Below are 15,662 nucleotides of genomic sequence, written 5' to 3'. Positions count from 1 at the left end.
AGTATATCAGATGAAGCTTCAGAATCCTTGCCTCCAAGGAGCAGCCTGGCTTCACCTTCTCCAGGAAGAAACTGTTTTCTTAGCAGTCCATGTATATTCAATATCCTTCTCCAACACCACAAGCTCAAAGACATCAATTTTCCTTCTGTCATACCTAGTCATTGTCCAGCTCTCGGATGCATAGTAAGTGACTGCAAAAACCATGGCCCATATCAGGTGCACCTTAGTCTCCCAGTAATAACATTGCTCTTCAGTACTTTGGAGAGGTTTCTGACAGCAGACTTTCTTAATGCAATATGTCTTTTAATTTCCTGACTGCTGGTGCCAAGAGTGTTGATGGTGGAGCCAAGCAAACTAAAGCTGTTAATAATCTCAATCTCTTCACCATCTATTATGATGCTGCCAATTAGTTCAGTGGAGAGAATCTTTGTTTTCTTGATATTGAGCCATATTGAAGGCTGCACTCCTGGGCCATTTTCAGCATAGTAGACCATATTGTTGTCAGATTCAGAATGGCCAGTATCAGTCCATCTCATATTACTAAGACTAAAAAGTTGATCTTTATGGATTCCATGTCATCATTATTATTATTACTATTATTATTTAATTTTTAAAAATTAATTTTAATGAAAGTTTACAGAGACTTAGGGTTTCCAGTAATTATTTGTTGCACTTTTCTCCCTGCCCCTCCCAATTATTTAAGTGTCGTTGAGTCATAGGTGACTCATAGTGACCCTATTAACTAAAGACTTGAACACGTCTATAACTTTCTCCACATTCATAGAGTTTCCGGAGGCAAGCTATTTCAGAAGTGGATGCCACTCCTGCTTCCAAGCTTGTTTTAATTGGGAGCTCCACCAAACACTGTCCACCATATTATCACATTTGACATATCAGTGTCACTGTGTTCAGCATCACAGCAACCATGAGTTACCTCTGCACAGCAAGTGGACAGACCAGCACTATACAATCTAGAAGAATGTTTGACCAAAACCAATTAAAGCCAGGCCTGAGGGCTGCAGATTAAAATCACCCACCACTGGCTTGGTAGCATCACTTTCTGTCCTTTAGGCCCACTGAGCTCTCTCTATGTTGTTATTGTCGTTAAGTGTCATTGAGCCATAGATGACTCATAGTGACTCTATGAACGAAAGACCTGAACACTTGTATAACTTTCATCATTTCTCCATTTGCATAGCATTTCTGGAGGCAAGCTATTTCAGAAGTGGATAGTTCTCTAAAAAATTAATATTGAGGCATTTGCTCTACAATTCACTAATTCTGTGTTCTATTTGCTCAATTTGGTGCTTTTGTCTTACAAGGCTTTATTTGTTTCTGCAGTTTCGATCTTAATATTCTGAATTTCATTTTGCTGTTTTTGTTTTACACTATAACTAAGGAGGGAACTCTGGTGTTTTAGTGGCAAGAAGCTGCACTTCAATTCAAAGGCACACAGTTCAAATCCACCAGCTGCTCTGCTGGAGAAGGATGGGCAGTCTCCTCCCATGATTAACTGCCTCTGAAAATTTGCTGGATGGTTAGCCATGGATCAGTTCCAATTCTATAGCACACAACAACAACAACAATAGTGGTATAGCCCAGATTGGAAATCAGTTGAAATGAGGAAAATAATAAACATCGTTTAATAGCTGAAACATGGAATGTATGTAGCTTGAATTTTGGAAAACTAGACATTGTGAAAAATGAAATAGAATGTATGGACAAAGACATACTAGTTATTAGTGAGATGAGATGAGATGAGATGAGATTGACTAGCTTTGGGCCACTTTGAATCAGATACTCACATGGCATACTATGCAGGGGTCAGTTATAAGTGAGCTAGATAATATATAGTATGGGGTTTTATCTTTGAGAGTTTTTTTTAATATTTGGAAATATATACTTAACATGAAATTTACCATTTTCTTTCTATTTAATTTACAATTTAGTAGCTACAAGTATACGTACAATGATTTTAACAACTACCACAAATCATTTACAGAATTATTCATCATCCCTAAAAGAAACTTTTACACATTAAATAGATCCCCATTGCTACTTTTATGGTGTTTAGTAATTTATTATACTCTTTCTCTATGAATTTATTAAGAGATACCTCATTTAAGTGCAATCATAAAATATTTGACCTTTCATGACTATTTTACTTCACTCAGCATAATGTTTTAGAAACTCACCTTTGCTGAATAATATGTTAATATTTCCACTGTTTTATAGATTAATAGTATTCTGATGGATAAACTAATGTGGTATATATAATGTCTTTATTATTATCAAGGAAATCAAAGTAATATATACGCTATGGCTAATTTGGTCCTCACTTTAAAAAAATTCCTGATAATAATTCTCCCAGACTCTAGGCTGTATTACTTAATTGGTATTTTATTTTAAACTGGAGAACAACTACTTGGCCAACTGACTGGAAGAGATCTACATTTGTTCCCATTCCAAAGAAAGGTGACCCAACAGAGTGAGGAATCTATAGAACAATATCATTGATTCCACATGCAAGCAAGATTCTACTGAAGATTATCCAAAAACAACTGGAACAGTACATCAGCAGAGAACTACCAGAGTCCAGGCTGGATTTAGAAGGGGTCGTGGTACTAGGGATATTGTAGCAGATGTAAGATAGACCTTAGCTGAATGCAGGGACTACCAGAAGAATATATATCTGTGTTTCATTAATTATGCAGAGGCGTTTACCTGTGTGGATCATAACAAACTGTGGCTGACTCTTAGACAGTTGATAGTGTTAATGCAAAACCTATACTTGGACCAAGAGGCAGTCGTCAGAACAGAGCAGGGTAACACTGCATGGTTCAAAATTGGGAAAGGTGTGTGCCGGGGATGTGTCCTATCTCCATATCTTTTGAACCTGTATGCAGAACAGATTATCCGAGAGGTGGGGCTCTATGAGAAGTGTGGTGTCAGGATTGGTGGAAGATCTATTAACAATGTGCGTTATGCAGATGACACAACCCTGCTTGCTGAAAGTGAGGAGGACCTCATGTACTTGCTGCAGAGGGTCAAGGACTGCAGCCTTCAGTATGAATTGAGGCTCAATGTCAAGAAGACAAAGATTCACACCACTAGAACAATTGGCAGCATCAGGATGGATGGTGAAGAGATTGAGATTGTTAACAACTTTAGTTTGCTTGGCTCCACAGTCAACATTCTTGGCACCAGCAGCCAGGAAATAAGAAAGCATCTGCTGTTAGGGACCTCTCCAGGGTACTGAAGAGCAATGGTGTCACTCTGGAGACGGAGGTGCATCTGATACAGGCTATGGTCTTTGCAATCACTTGTTATACATTGGAGAGTTGGATAACTCTAGCGAGTATAAAAGGAGAATTGATGCCTTTGAGCTGTGGTGCTGGAGAAGAATATTGAATATACCATGGACTGCCAAGAAAACAAACAGATTCATCCTAGAGAGGGTTAAACCAGGCTACTCCTTGGGGTCAAGAATTCTGGGGCTTCGTCTGACATACTTTGGACATGTTGTAAGGAGGGACAGGTTCTTGGAGAGGTATATCATGCTTGGGAGGATGGAGGGACAACGCAGGTGGAGAAGACCCTCTATGAGGTGGATTGATTCAGTGACTGGGGTAATCGGGATGGGTGTTTCAGAGGCAGTGCGATTGGCACGGGATAGAGTAGGTTTTAGGGCTGTTGTACATAGGGTCGCTATGAGTAGCAAGTGACTCGATGGCACATAACAACAACAGGCTCAAAGGAATCACCAAGATAATTTTGTTTTGTTTTTTGTTTTTCCCTGCTTAAGTCTGTTTTAGCCTGAATAGTATTCCACAAACCTCAGCCACCTATGCCTCCTTAATTTGTCATCTCCACTTCTGCTCAGTGAGACCATTGTACTGAAATAAGGTTCTACTTCCTTCATAGTGGTTTAGAATGGCGTCTAGGTCGAGGCTCAGAACAATTGTAGAGATCAAATCATGGACTCATTCTCTCATATTAACTAATTTTTAATTAGTGTTTTCATGTTTGTTTTAAAAACTGTTCTATTACAAATGGTGCTGGCAAAATTGGAAAACTTCCTGCAGAAAACTCATGCAAGATCCACACCTCACTCCATACACAAAAAACAACTCAAAGTGGGTCATGGACCTAAGATTAAAACCAAGGACTACAAACTTCATTAAAGAAAAGCTTGGAAGAACTCTAGCAGTCCTAATTTACATCACAAGCAGTTTTCCAAGCATCCTGAAAAAGCTACAACCAGGAGAGCATAAAATAGATGAATGGGACCTTCTAAGAATCAAATCCCTATGCACATCCAAAAACTTCTTCAGCAGGGTAAAAAAGGGAAGCCACAGACTGGGAAAAAATATTTGGTAATGATACGTCAGACAAGGAACTTATATCTAGAATTTATAAAATACTTGAGCACCACAGCAAGATTAAGGTAAATAACCCAGTTAAAAAATGGACCAGGATACGAACAGCCATTTCAGCAGAGAAGACATTCAGATGGCCAACAAGCACATGAAGAAATATTCAGAATTCCTAACTCTAAGAGAGATGCAAATCAAAACAACTATGAGATATCATCTCACCCCAGTGAGACTATCAAAATTTAACAGAACAGCAACCATCAAATGCTGGTGAGGTTGCAAAGAAACTGGAACTCTTATTCACTGTTTGCGGGAGTGTAAAATGGTGCAACCACTATGGAAGGCTATATGGTGGTTTCTCAAAAAGTTGCAAATAGAAATGCCATTTGACCCAGCAATTCCACTACTGGGAATATACCCTAAAGAAACCATAACCTCCACCCAAGCAGAAATATGCACACCCATGTTTATTGCAGTTTTGTTCACAATAGCAAAGAGTTGGAAACAATCTAAGTGCCCATCAACAAACAAATGGATAGAGAAGCTGTGGTATATTTACACAATGGAATACTATGCTGCATTGAAAAACAAGGAACTAATGAAATATTATACAAAATGGATGACCCTGGAAGACATTATGCTGAGTGGAATATCTCAGTCACAAAAGGACAAATATTGCATAGTGCCACTGTTGTAAAATGGGACTGACATCAGGGTTGAGGGAAGACTAAGAAAGAGGGGATAAATAATATTTACTGCATTGAAATGGATGAGGGGAAGAACTGTTTAAAAGTGATATATGATTAGGTATTATTGTCATGACAGGAGTGCAGAATGAAGGCTGCACAGTGGAGTGGACTTGGGGGGAGGGATTGTATAACAATGAAAGAACTTTTATTTTACTTTTCAAAGAGAAGAGCAAATTGAGCTGGATGGGGTTGGCAGGGGGAAAAGTGCAACAATAAATGAATGGAAATCTTAAGTCTTTGTAAACTTTCATTAATATGAGTAAAATAAATCCCCCAAAACGGCAAAACTGTTAAATTACACTCAGCATTGTGGTTCTTTACAAAAGTCCAATTCCAATTATTCCATCATGGTTAAAAATAGAATTCTTGTTTTAGAGTTTTAAAAAGCTAGTAGTAGTTTCCTAGATGCCAATTTTATCCTTATCAATATTCTACTACATGAAATACAATCTTATTTGTACAATATTGATGACTTATGGTCATTATGATATGGGCATAAGAGAGCTAACATCTATGTTAAATAGTAAAAATATTTTAGAAAACGTCAAAACAGAGCAGCTGCATATATACTGAATTATATTAAATTTCTGTAGAAAAGTTTAACTTTTGTACAATGACAAAATATAATAAATGTGAATTATAAAACATAAAGAGTAGGTTTTTAGTGAAGAGGCCAGTTAGTGAAAATATGAAGGCAGCTAAATGAAAGGCAATCAGGCATCTATCCAAGGTTTTAAAGTAATTTCTAATTCAACATGAAAGAATGCTTGATGTAACAAATATTCAAGAGAATGGAGTACAGATATCAGCGATGGAAAACTATCAGAAAAAAAATCACAAAACAAAAAAGGTCTAAGAACCGCTGAGTTCCATAATCCATTTTAGTAACAATTGTCGGAAATATATAGAGAAGAAAAGGGCAAGTGACTGTTCCAGATTAAAGGTTCAGTCATATAAATTCTCAACTCTAGACTATACAACAAAGCATCTCATACAGCTGTGGAGAACAGAAGTATCTTCTCATCACTTAGAGATCATCCCTCAGGCCATGATGGTCAAGGCTGCTTTGTAAAAGCTTTTGGAAAGTATTATTAGAATGAGAATACAGAGTTGCTTGACTTGTGAAGAACAAGATGACAAGTGTTAGCAACAAATGATATGATCCTCATAGTACTTGAGTCCAATTGAACTAGCCCTTGAAAACACTTTGTGGGGGCAATGTTGGAGAAGGATGTTGTTATTGTTATGTGCCATCAAATCAAGCATAACTCAAAGTGCCCCTATAAATAATAGATTGGGAACCCTGTCCTATTCTGTACCATCCTCACAATCACAGCTACACACAAAACCCATTGCTGAAATTACTGTGTTAACCCATTTCCATGTTTGTTTTCCTCTTTTTTGTCAGCCCTCTGTCTTTCCTACCCTAATTTTTCTTTCCAAGGACTGACAAGATGGTTAAAGTATTTGAGTTGAAGTTTCACCATCTAAGAAGTACCTTGCTTGCACTTTCTGCAAGATAGATTTACTTCTCCTTTTGGCAATTCATGGAATATTAAATACTCTTCACAAGCATCACAACTCAAACGTATATTTGCTTCACATTACAGAATGTATTTCTAATTTTTCTATCCTTCAAGTAGATAAAAGTTCAGAGAAATAAAATTAAAACTTAAGAATATTTCAATTTTGACCTGATCATTAAAATTTATGAGATTGATAATTCAGGAAAGGAGAGATAAAACTTCATGTATCTTCATAATGTTATTTATTTTATTTTAAAAGTGAATAATAAGGTTTACTAGTTGGCTGAGTGAAGTAATATGAAATACTTATTAACATTAGCATGAAAAATTAGATAACTTTTTTACATTATTCAAAAACTCTAATAATGATCTATGTTCTATACATATTTTTTCTATTTTTGAGTTGTACCATGGACCTCAAAAATATTTTTCAGTTTATCACATTGACAGAAGACTGGCATGAAGTCTTTTTATTGAGAAAAATCAAGTCAATGCAAATAAATACTTTCCTGACAACTAATAGTTGTTCTACTAAAATTATCAAATCTATAATTAGACCTAATGCCTCTGGCCCTTAAGTTTTAAATGTTTCTAGAACATACCTCCTGAACACTTTTCTTTGCATTCTTCAAGAGTTTCAAATTGATTTTGATTTCCGCCACACCCCCCATAGAAAAATTCTTCACACTGTTGAGTCTGAATATTAAAAAAATATCTTAGAATAATTCCTCTGCATGGGCCATTATCTGCTGCCAGTGAACAAAATGAATTGATAGGTTTCAGCATCACTGAATGATCTACAAGGTGAAAATAAGATAAAGTTTGTAATTCTTTACTAACATTTTAATAATGTGCTTTAATTTTATGATGATTTAAATATTGCTATTTAAGGTAAATGTACTTAAAAAAGAAAACTTAGGTGAAGTAGAAACAATGAGAAGTTATTAAAATTTATCAAGATTATAGATAAAATTAACAAGTGTATCATTTGGGACACTGGCTACTACACTAAGTAACTATTCAAGAATAAATGTAGAAAAGCACTCTAGATATTTGTTGCTGATAGGCTTTGTGTAAATGAACACAATTTCACTGAGATGGAATTGGATAGTATTAGATTTAAGTGTGTCTAATTGCAATAAATGTGGTATTGTTACAGATAAAGATCTACTCTTTTAATTAAGCAAGTTTTAGGGACAGATGTGTGAATTACTCTACCTAATTGGAAGCAACAGTGCCATCCACTTCCTAAACCACAAGCCTCTGGAAACTCAATGAACTTGGAGAAATGACGATAGTTATAGAAAGGCTTTAGAACTTTTGTTCATAGGATCACTATGAGTTGTGTTCGACTTGATAGTAATCAACAACGACAAACAATAATCTACAAGATGCCACTTTTTTGCAAATGAAAGTAACAATACATTCACGTTTACTTGATTGCATTATTGATGAAATTCTAAGAGGACTCATAATCTACTGTAAAACAGAAATAAGAAAAAAATCAGAAATTTGGATTTTCCAGAGCATCACAAACTAATTCCTTTGCTCCTATCAATGATAACTAGTTTTTGACAATTTTAGTTATATCTTGTAAATATTTTATGGATAATATTTACACAGTTCACGATTAAAAGACTCCGCACACATACTCAATTCCACCTATGATTCCAGCCATGCTGATCCATCTCTACAGTTAACTATACTCATTTTTTTATTCATCCTTCACAGTTTCTTTCTGAAAATGCATACTATTTATGCATATGTGTGTATCTGTGTACAAGGACACACAACTTCTTCCTATAAAAGATAGCTCAGTATATACATAACTGCACACTGATTGCACTTAAATAAAATCCTAGCCACATTTCAATGTGTAGCATTCTTCATGCTTTGTCTTGCTTTGTGTAAAAAGTTCATTACAGAATAATTTACTGTTTATTATTTTTGTTATAACAAATAAGAATGCAGCAAACAATACTGCATATATGAAATTTCTTATTCTTGCAAGAATGTCTGTTGATTGGATACTTGAAAGATCATACGCTTAGTCAAGGTGTAATGCATCTGCTATTTGGTTCAGTGTTGTTACAGTTTTCTTTAGAGTAGCTGTGATTTTTGGTCTCTCATCCACATTGCAATTATTTATTTTCTCTTAGCTTCATATAAAATTTGAGCCAGATTCAATCTCATTGACATGAAGTGGTTTTTCATAGAATTTAAATTCTTAATTTTGTTTTAAGCATTAAGCTCTGTTATTATTCATAATTGAGGATATTCATTGCTAAGAATTGTCTTTGGTGCCTTAGTCTATAGGGAGTTGCACTATTACTCCTAAGGCTGCTCCTCTCCGGTGGCTCTAATCTAGGAGTGTACCTCTGAGGAAGAATGATGAATAATCTTCTGTAGCGTTAGCTTAAAAGTTAGCTTTTTTTAAGCAATTACAGTTAGCCTTTTCTGGTCTCCAGCTACCTTAACTCTAGACACAGGGTCTTGAAAATCAGAATGGTCTTGCAAATCATCAACAGCTGTGGGACTAGGATAAGAGAAAGTGCTTCCCATACTGAGCAACAGGTCTTGAGGTGGCTAAGATTTGAGGGAGACTGGAGGAAGATCCTGGTGATAATGAGACCCTGGTGAGAGTAGTGGAGAGATTGTGGCATTGTGGTGGAGAAACACTGGCAAAGTGTGACCTGAGGCATCTTGCATTTGTCTTAGTCACAGTGGAAGGTTTTGTTATTTTTGGAAGATGCTTGAAGAAGACGCTGACTTACACAATTGTTCTGAGAGAAATCTTGTTGGATCATTTAAATTTAACCATTGAACTGAAACCAGTGCCTGGAATAATCAAGGAATTGTGCTCTGGAACTTGTGCTAAATCCTGGACTTGTTTTGGGTGATATTTTTTGCCTTTCCCACTCTCCAACTTACTTCCCTAATAAACCCCATTCTCAGCATGAAAACTGTAAATTTGTGAGTCAACAACAAATAAGTGGACCTCTTGCTGTTGGTATGGATCTAGAGGCTCGATGAGGCTGGGCTATGGGCTCTTTATTTGCTTCCTGCTCTGGGGTAAGACAGATAGAGCTATTCTTACTCTTTCTGGCTGTTTCACAGAGACATTCATGGCCCTGTACCTCCATGGCCCGTTTTCTGCTGTTTAGTCATTCCCTCCCATTCAATATACTGTCTCCAAAATCCTATGGAGGGTCAGTGATAACTCAGTTATAACTAAATAGCAATGAGTTTGCATTTTGTTGAATTGTTAGTCATGAATATTTCACTATTTTCCTATTGGCTTGTTCGTTTCTTTCAAAATTACGGTCCAGAACCTCTTCAAAGTGCTAAGAAGTATGATGCTAGTTTAAAGACTAAGGTACACCTGACTCAAGCCATGGTATTTTCAATAATTTCCTATGTACCTGATAGTTGAAAAAGGATGACTAAGAATGGATGGATGGATGGACGGATGGATGGAGGGATGGATGGATGGGTAATGATGTGAGAAGAAGAAATCTATGCGTTGTTTTTTTTTTAATTGTGCATATGACAAGAAGTACTAAATATTCCATGGAAAATCTAAAGAACAAACAAGTATATCTTGGAATAAGTGCAACCAGGATGTTCCTTAGAGGTACGATGATCTCATTTACCATGGACATGTTGTCAGGAGAGCCAATGGCTTAGAAAATTTATCATGCTGGGAAAGTTGGAAGGTCAGAGAAACATAGACTCTCAACAAGATGGACTGGCACAGTGACCATAATCACGGGCTTGAACAAGATCATGGAGATCAAGATCTTGGAGATCATGGGATGTTGTAGGATAGGGATAAGGACAAATTCTGATCTGTTGGTAATGGGATTGCTATGGACCATAATCACCTCAAAGGCACAGAACAAAAACAGCAATAATAGTCTAGTAGACTGAATTACCTCTGGTGATTAATTTACTCTAGATATTGTAACATTCAGACCTGAACGTTCCATTAGGTTCTCATATATAAATTCCATCTGTTGCCTTGTTATTTGATGTTGTGCTTTAAATATTTAAGGCCCATACGGGCTGTTTTAAAATCCTCTTCAACTATTTCCTTGTCTCCTTTGTGTCTGTTTCAAATGAGGCATTTTATTCTTGCTATGGATAAAAATTTTCGACTTATTTTAATACTCAGAAATGTTAGAAGGAGAAAGAAAAATCATTATGCGTAATTTTATGTGATGCTCTTGGAAGTTGTATATTGCTGTCTTCCTTTAAGACAATGTTTCTCTCAGCAAGAAGTCGTAGATGAGCTGGTTATCTTAAGAGTATGAAGTTTTATCTAACTATTGGTAATATATACTTATTAAGAAATTTATCATTTTCCTCTATTATTAATGTGAAATTTAATGGTTATATGTATATTCACAATGATTTTAACTATCACCACTACTCATGTAAAGAACATTTTATTGTCCCAAAAAAAACTTTGTATCCATTAAACAATAAATAGCCATTCCCCATTTTTCTTAGTTTCTAGTAATTTCTGTTAGAAATTACCTTAGGATTATGTTATATATTTATCACTTCTAGATACCTCATGTAAGTGTGATTATATAATATTTGATTTTTCATGTCTCATTTATTTCACTCAGCATAACGTATTTTAAATTTATCCTTGCTGAGGCCTATGTCAGTATTCTATTTGGTTTATGGATGAATAAAACTAGATGTAGTATACATAATGTTTGCCGATTGTCATTGTTACGAGCCATTGAGTCAGAACTGACTCATCGTGGACATCTAGTGGGAGGCTCTGGTGTATTAGTGGTAAGGAATTTTGCTATCAATGGAAAGGCATGCAATTGAAATCCAGCTGCTCCATGGGAGAAAAATAGGCAATATCCTCCTGTGTTTTTTCCTGCCTCTGTAAACCTGCTGGAGGCTCAGATATGGATTGGTTCCAACAACAACAGCAAATTGGAAAGGAAAGGATTTCCCATCTTTCTTCCATGGAGCAACTTGTGGTTTTAAACTGTGTTCCTTTGGGTTGGGAGTGCAAATCCTTATCACTAAGCCACCACAGTCCTCTATGTCTGTGTGATTAGTTAGGAAATTCAAGTAATAATTACTCTAGCTAAGGTTAATCTGGTCCCCAGTGATAGTTTCCTGATAATTATTCTCCCAACCAAGGCAATTCATGTAGAACTTTATTATTCAATGATAAGGTCAAAGGGTCACCATGATAATTTCTGATTTTTCCATGCCAAAAGTTGCCCTAACCTGGATATTGTTTCACTAACCTCAGCCATCTCAGTCACCTCAGCCTCCTTAATATTCCATCTCCACTTCTTCTGTTCAGTGAGACCTTCATTATATACTGAACTAGGGTTCCGTTTCCCTCACTGTGGTCTAGAATGGCCTCTATACAGAGACTCAGAACAATTGGAGAGATCAAGTCATGGGGCCATTCTCTCAGAAACAGAGTCTTTAACTACCTTTTACTATTCTTGTTTGCTTTAAAATTTGTTATATTTTGTGCAAGGGTTGTATTCTCTCTCCACACCTATAAGCTGAATAAATTATCCAAGAAGCTGGACTTTATAAGGAGAAGTGTGGCATCAGGATTGGATGGAGACACATCAATAGCCTGTATTATGCAAATGACACAATCTTGCTTGTTGCAGAAGATCAGGGAATGTAGCCTTTGTTATGGATTGCATCTCAATGTCAGGAAAATATTCATACTACTGGACCTACAGGCTGTGTCATGATTGATGGAGAGGAAATTGAAACTGGCAACAATTGATTTTGCTTTGATCCACATTAACACCCTTGGTACCAGCAGTCAGGCTATAACAAAATGCCTTACACTGGGAGAATCTGCAATTAAGGACGTTTCCAAAATTACTGAGGAGTAGTGATGTCAGTTACAAGACTAAGGTGTGTCTGATACAGGCCATAGTCGTTCTAATTACTATTTATGTATCTGAGAGCTGGACTATGAATAAGGATGATAGAAAAAGAATTGATGCCTTTCAGCTGTGGTGTTGAAGAGCACTGAACATCCCATGGACGTCCAAGAGAATGAACAGATATGTCTCAGAGGATGCAGTCAGAGTGGTCTTTGGAGGCAAGAATGATAAGACTTTGCCTCACATACTTTGGACATGTTGCTAGCAGGTGCTATTCCTTGGAGAAGGACATGATGCTGGGAAGGGTGGAGGGTCAGCAAAGGAGAAGAAGACCCTCAACCAGGTGGATTGACATGATGACTGGGCTTCCGTGTGTGAGGAAATGTGAGGATAGAACAGGGTTCAGATCTTTTGTTCATAGGGTCACTATGAGTTATGTTTGACTCAACGGCACCTAACAACAACAACAACATTAGGAGAAGAAAGAAGTAAAATTCCAATTACTCCCTCACAGTTAGATAATTCTTGGTTTAAGTAAGTTTTTAAAAGCTACTGGTAGTTTCCTAGATGCCAGCTCTGTCCTTAGGAATATTCTACTATATAAAACTCAGATGTTCTTATACTAGATTAGTAACTTCAAAGATTCTGTGAAATGGGTGTAAGAGAGCTAACATTTATGCTAGCCAGTAATAATGCTTTAGAAAATTTTAAAAAAGAGCAGTTGCATATAATAAGGGTTATATTTTTAAAATTTCTCAAGAAAAGTATAACTTGTGTACAATGACGAAATATAATAAATGTGAATTAAAAAAAAATAAAGTGTGTGTTTTGAGGCAAGAGAAGTCAGTTGGTGAAAATAAGTAGGCTGCTAAGTAAAAAAGGGAATTCTTTGAACAAGTCAGGCAAATCAGGAAATCAGCCAAGGCTCTGAAGACTAACAGTAATTTTTAATTCAACATGAAAGAATGCTTGATCTAATATATAGGAGCATGGTGTATAGAACTCAGGTGACTTGAGATGAGAGCACATGATGACAACAACAAAAACAGCAGGTTAAAAATATAAATTATTAAAAGAATATACATTCAGATTGATTCTCTTCTCTTTACTCTAGACCATACAGCAAAGCATCTCACAGAGCCATAGAGAAAGAAATTTTCTTTTTCCCACATCAAAATCATTCCTTAAGCCAAGGCCATGATTTTCAAGGCTATTTTGTAAAAACTACTTTGGAAAGCATTATTAGAGAATGCAAAGTTGTCCATCTTGTGAAGATCAAGACACCAAGTGTTAGTAAAAAATTATTACCCACCCCCGCCCCCCAGTACTCCAGTCCAATTCACCTAGCTCTTGAGAACACTGTGTGGGAATAAAGTTAGAGTGTTATTATTAGGTGTCATCATCATCAATTTGAGTACAATACACAACAATTCTCTAAACAACAACCTGAACACTGTCCTACTGTGTGTCACCCTCATCAACTCTGGCACACTTGAGAGTCTTCCTTTCTTACTCTGATTCCCATCTTTTTAAGCTTGATGTCTCTTTGCAAGGAATAGACTCTCCTAGCAAAGAGTATGAGGGACAGAGTTTTGTTATCATTGCCTCCAAGGAACACCTTGGCTGCACTTTTCCCAAGACATGTACTTCCTGCAAGACAGATTGGTTAGTTCTTTTGTCAATTCATTGGATGTTAAATACACCAGCACTACTATTCAAAAGCATGTTTGCTTTGCTTTATTGTATGTTGTTCTTATTCTTTATAATTAGTAGCTGTTGGGGACCTTAAAAGATATTTTCAAATTCATCATCTTGACAGAGGACAGACATGAGAGCTCTGCAATGAGAAAGACTAATTAACAGCCAATTTTTTCCAGCATCTCATAACTACCTGGGAGGATGCTAAATTATGTTCCTTCAATTACAAATACAAAATTTGTACTTAGACAAGAATTTATCTTTCTTTTGCACTATGTAGAATATAAAAAATAAATTATATAATGACTGCTATGAAGAACAATTATGGGATATCTGAACTAAATATCTGAACAAAGGAATTTCTCAGAATGTTAAAATAATGTTATTGTTTTTGTATGTGCTGTTGAGTCACTTGCAATTCATAGAGATCCTATGTACAATAGTTCTGAAACCTGCTCTACCCTGTGACAACCTTATTGTCTCTGACACACCTACCCCCATTACCACAGTCACTGAATCAATCCATCTCATCAAGGGTTTTCTTGTGCTGTCCCTCCGCCCTTCCAAACACAATGCCCCTCTCCAAGGACTGGTCCCTCCCTCCTTTCAACATGTCCAAAGTATGTCAAATGAAGCTTCAGAATCCTTGCCTCCAAGAAGCAGCCTGGTCTCACCCTTTCTAGGACTAACATGTTTGTTCTCCTGGCAGTCCATGGTATATATTCAATACTCTTCTCCAGTATCACAGCTCAAAAGCATCAATTCTTTTTCTATCAACCTTAGTCATTGTCCAGCTTTCTGACATATAGCAAGTAATTGAGAAAACTATGGCCTGGATCAGGCGCACCTTACTCTCCAGACGGACGTCATTGCTCTTCAGTACTTTCAATGCAATTCTTCTTCTGATTTCCTAACTAAAATTATAAAGTCTATGATTATAACTAATATCTCTGACTCCTCAGGATAAATGTTCCCAGACATACCAGCTTCACACTTATCTTTGCATTCTTCCAGAGTTTCAAATCGATTCTTATTTCCATCACATCCTCCATAGAAAAATTCTTCACACTTTTGAGTTTCAACATTGAAAAAATATCTTAGAATTAGTCCTCTGCATGGGCCATTATCTGCCTTCAGTGCACAAAATGAATTGACAGGTTTTACTGGTGTCATCTCTGCCCCTTCAAGGTAAAAATAAAATAAAGTATGTAATTCTTTTTTTTTTCATTTTAGCCAGTATGAACTTTAATAAGAATAATATCTATACAAGATTTTACTCACAATCCAAAAAATTTATAAAGAAATCTAGCTAAATCTGTGCATGAATATGAATTAAGTAATATTACATCAGAAAAAGTTAAAGCTGAAAACAAGAAACAGCCTTCAACATGTTTATAATATGCTTTACTTCCATTGTCT

General features: G+C 36.3%; 1 protein-coding gene across 1 annotated transcript in view; it reads right to left on the bottom strand.

Annotated features, from left to right (window-relative positions):
- The window catches only part of TFPI (tissue factor pathway inhibitor (lipoprotein-associated coagulation inhibitor)), a 74,494-nt gene extending 59,078 nt beyond the window's left edge, over window positions 1-15,416 (bottom strand). The window contains exon 1 of the mRNA XM_006878943.1: window positions 15,227-15,416. Coding sequence (XP_006879005.1) covers window positions 15,227-15,416 — 190 coding nt within the window. The remainder of the gene's footprint in view (window positions 1-15,226) is intronic.
- Between the last annotated feature and the right edge of the window lie 246 nt (window positions 15,417-15,662).

This window comes from Elephantulus edwardii, unplaced genomic scaffold (assembly GCF_000299155.1).
Source record: "Elephantulus edwardii isolate Elephantulus edwardi_28Jun2011 unplaced genomic scaffold, EleEdw1.0 scaffold00001, whole genome shotgun sequence".
NCBI lineage: Eukaryota > Metazoa > Chordata > Mammalia > Macroscelidea > Macroscelididae > Elephantulus > Elephantulus edwardii.
This window is presented reverse-complemented; position numbering and strand designations above follow the sequence as displayed.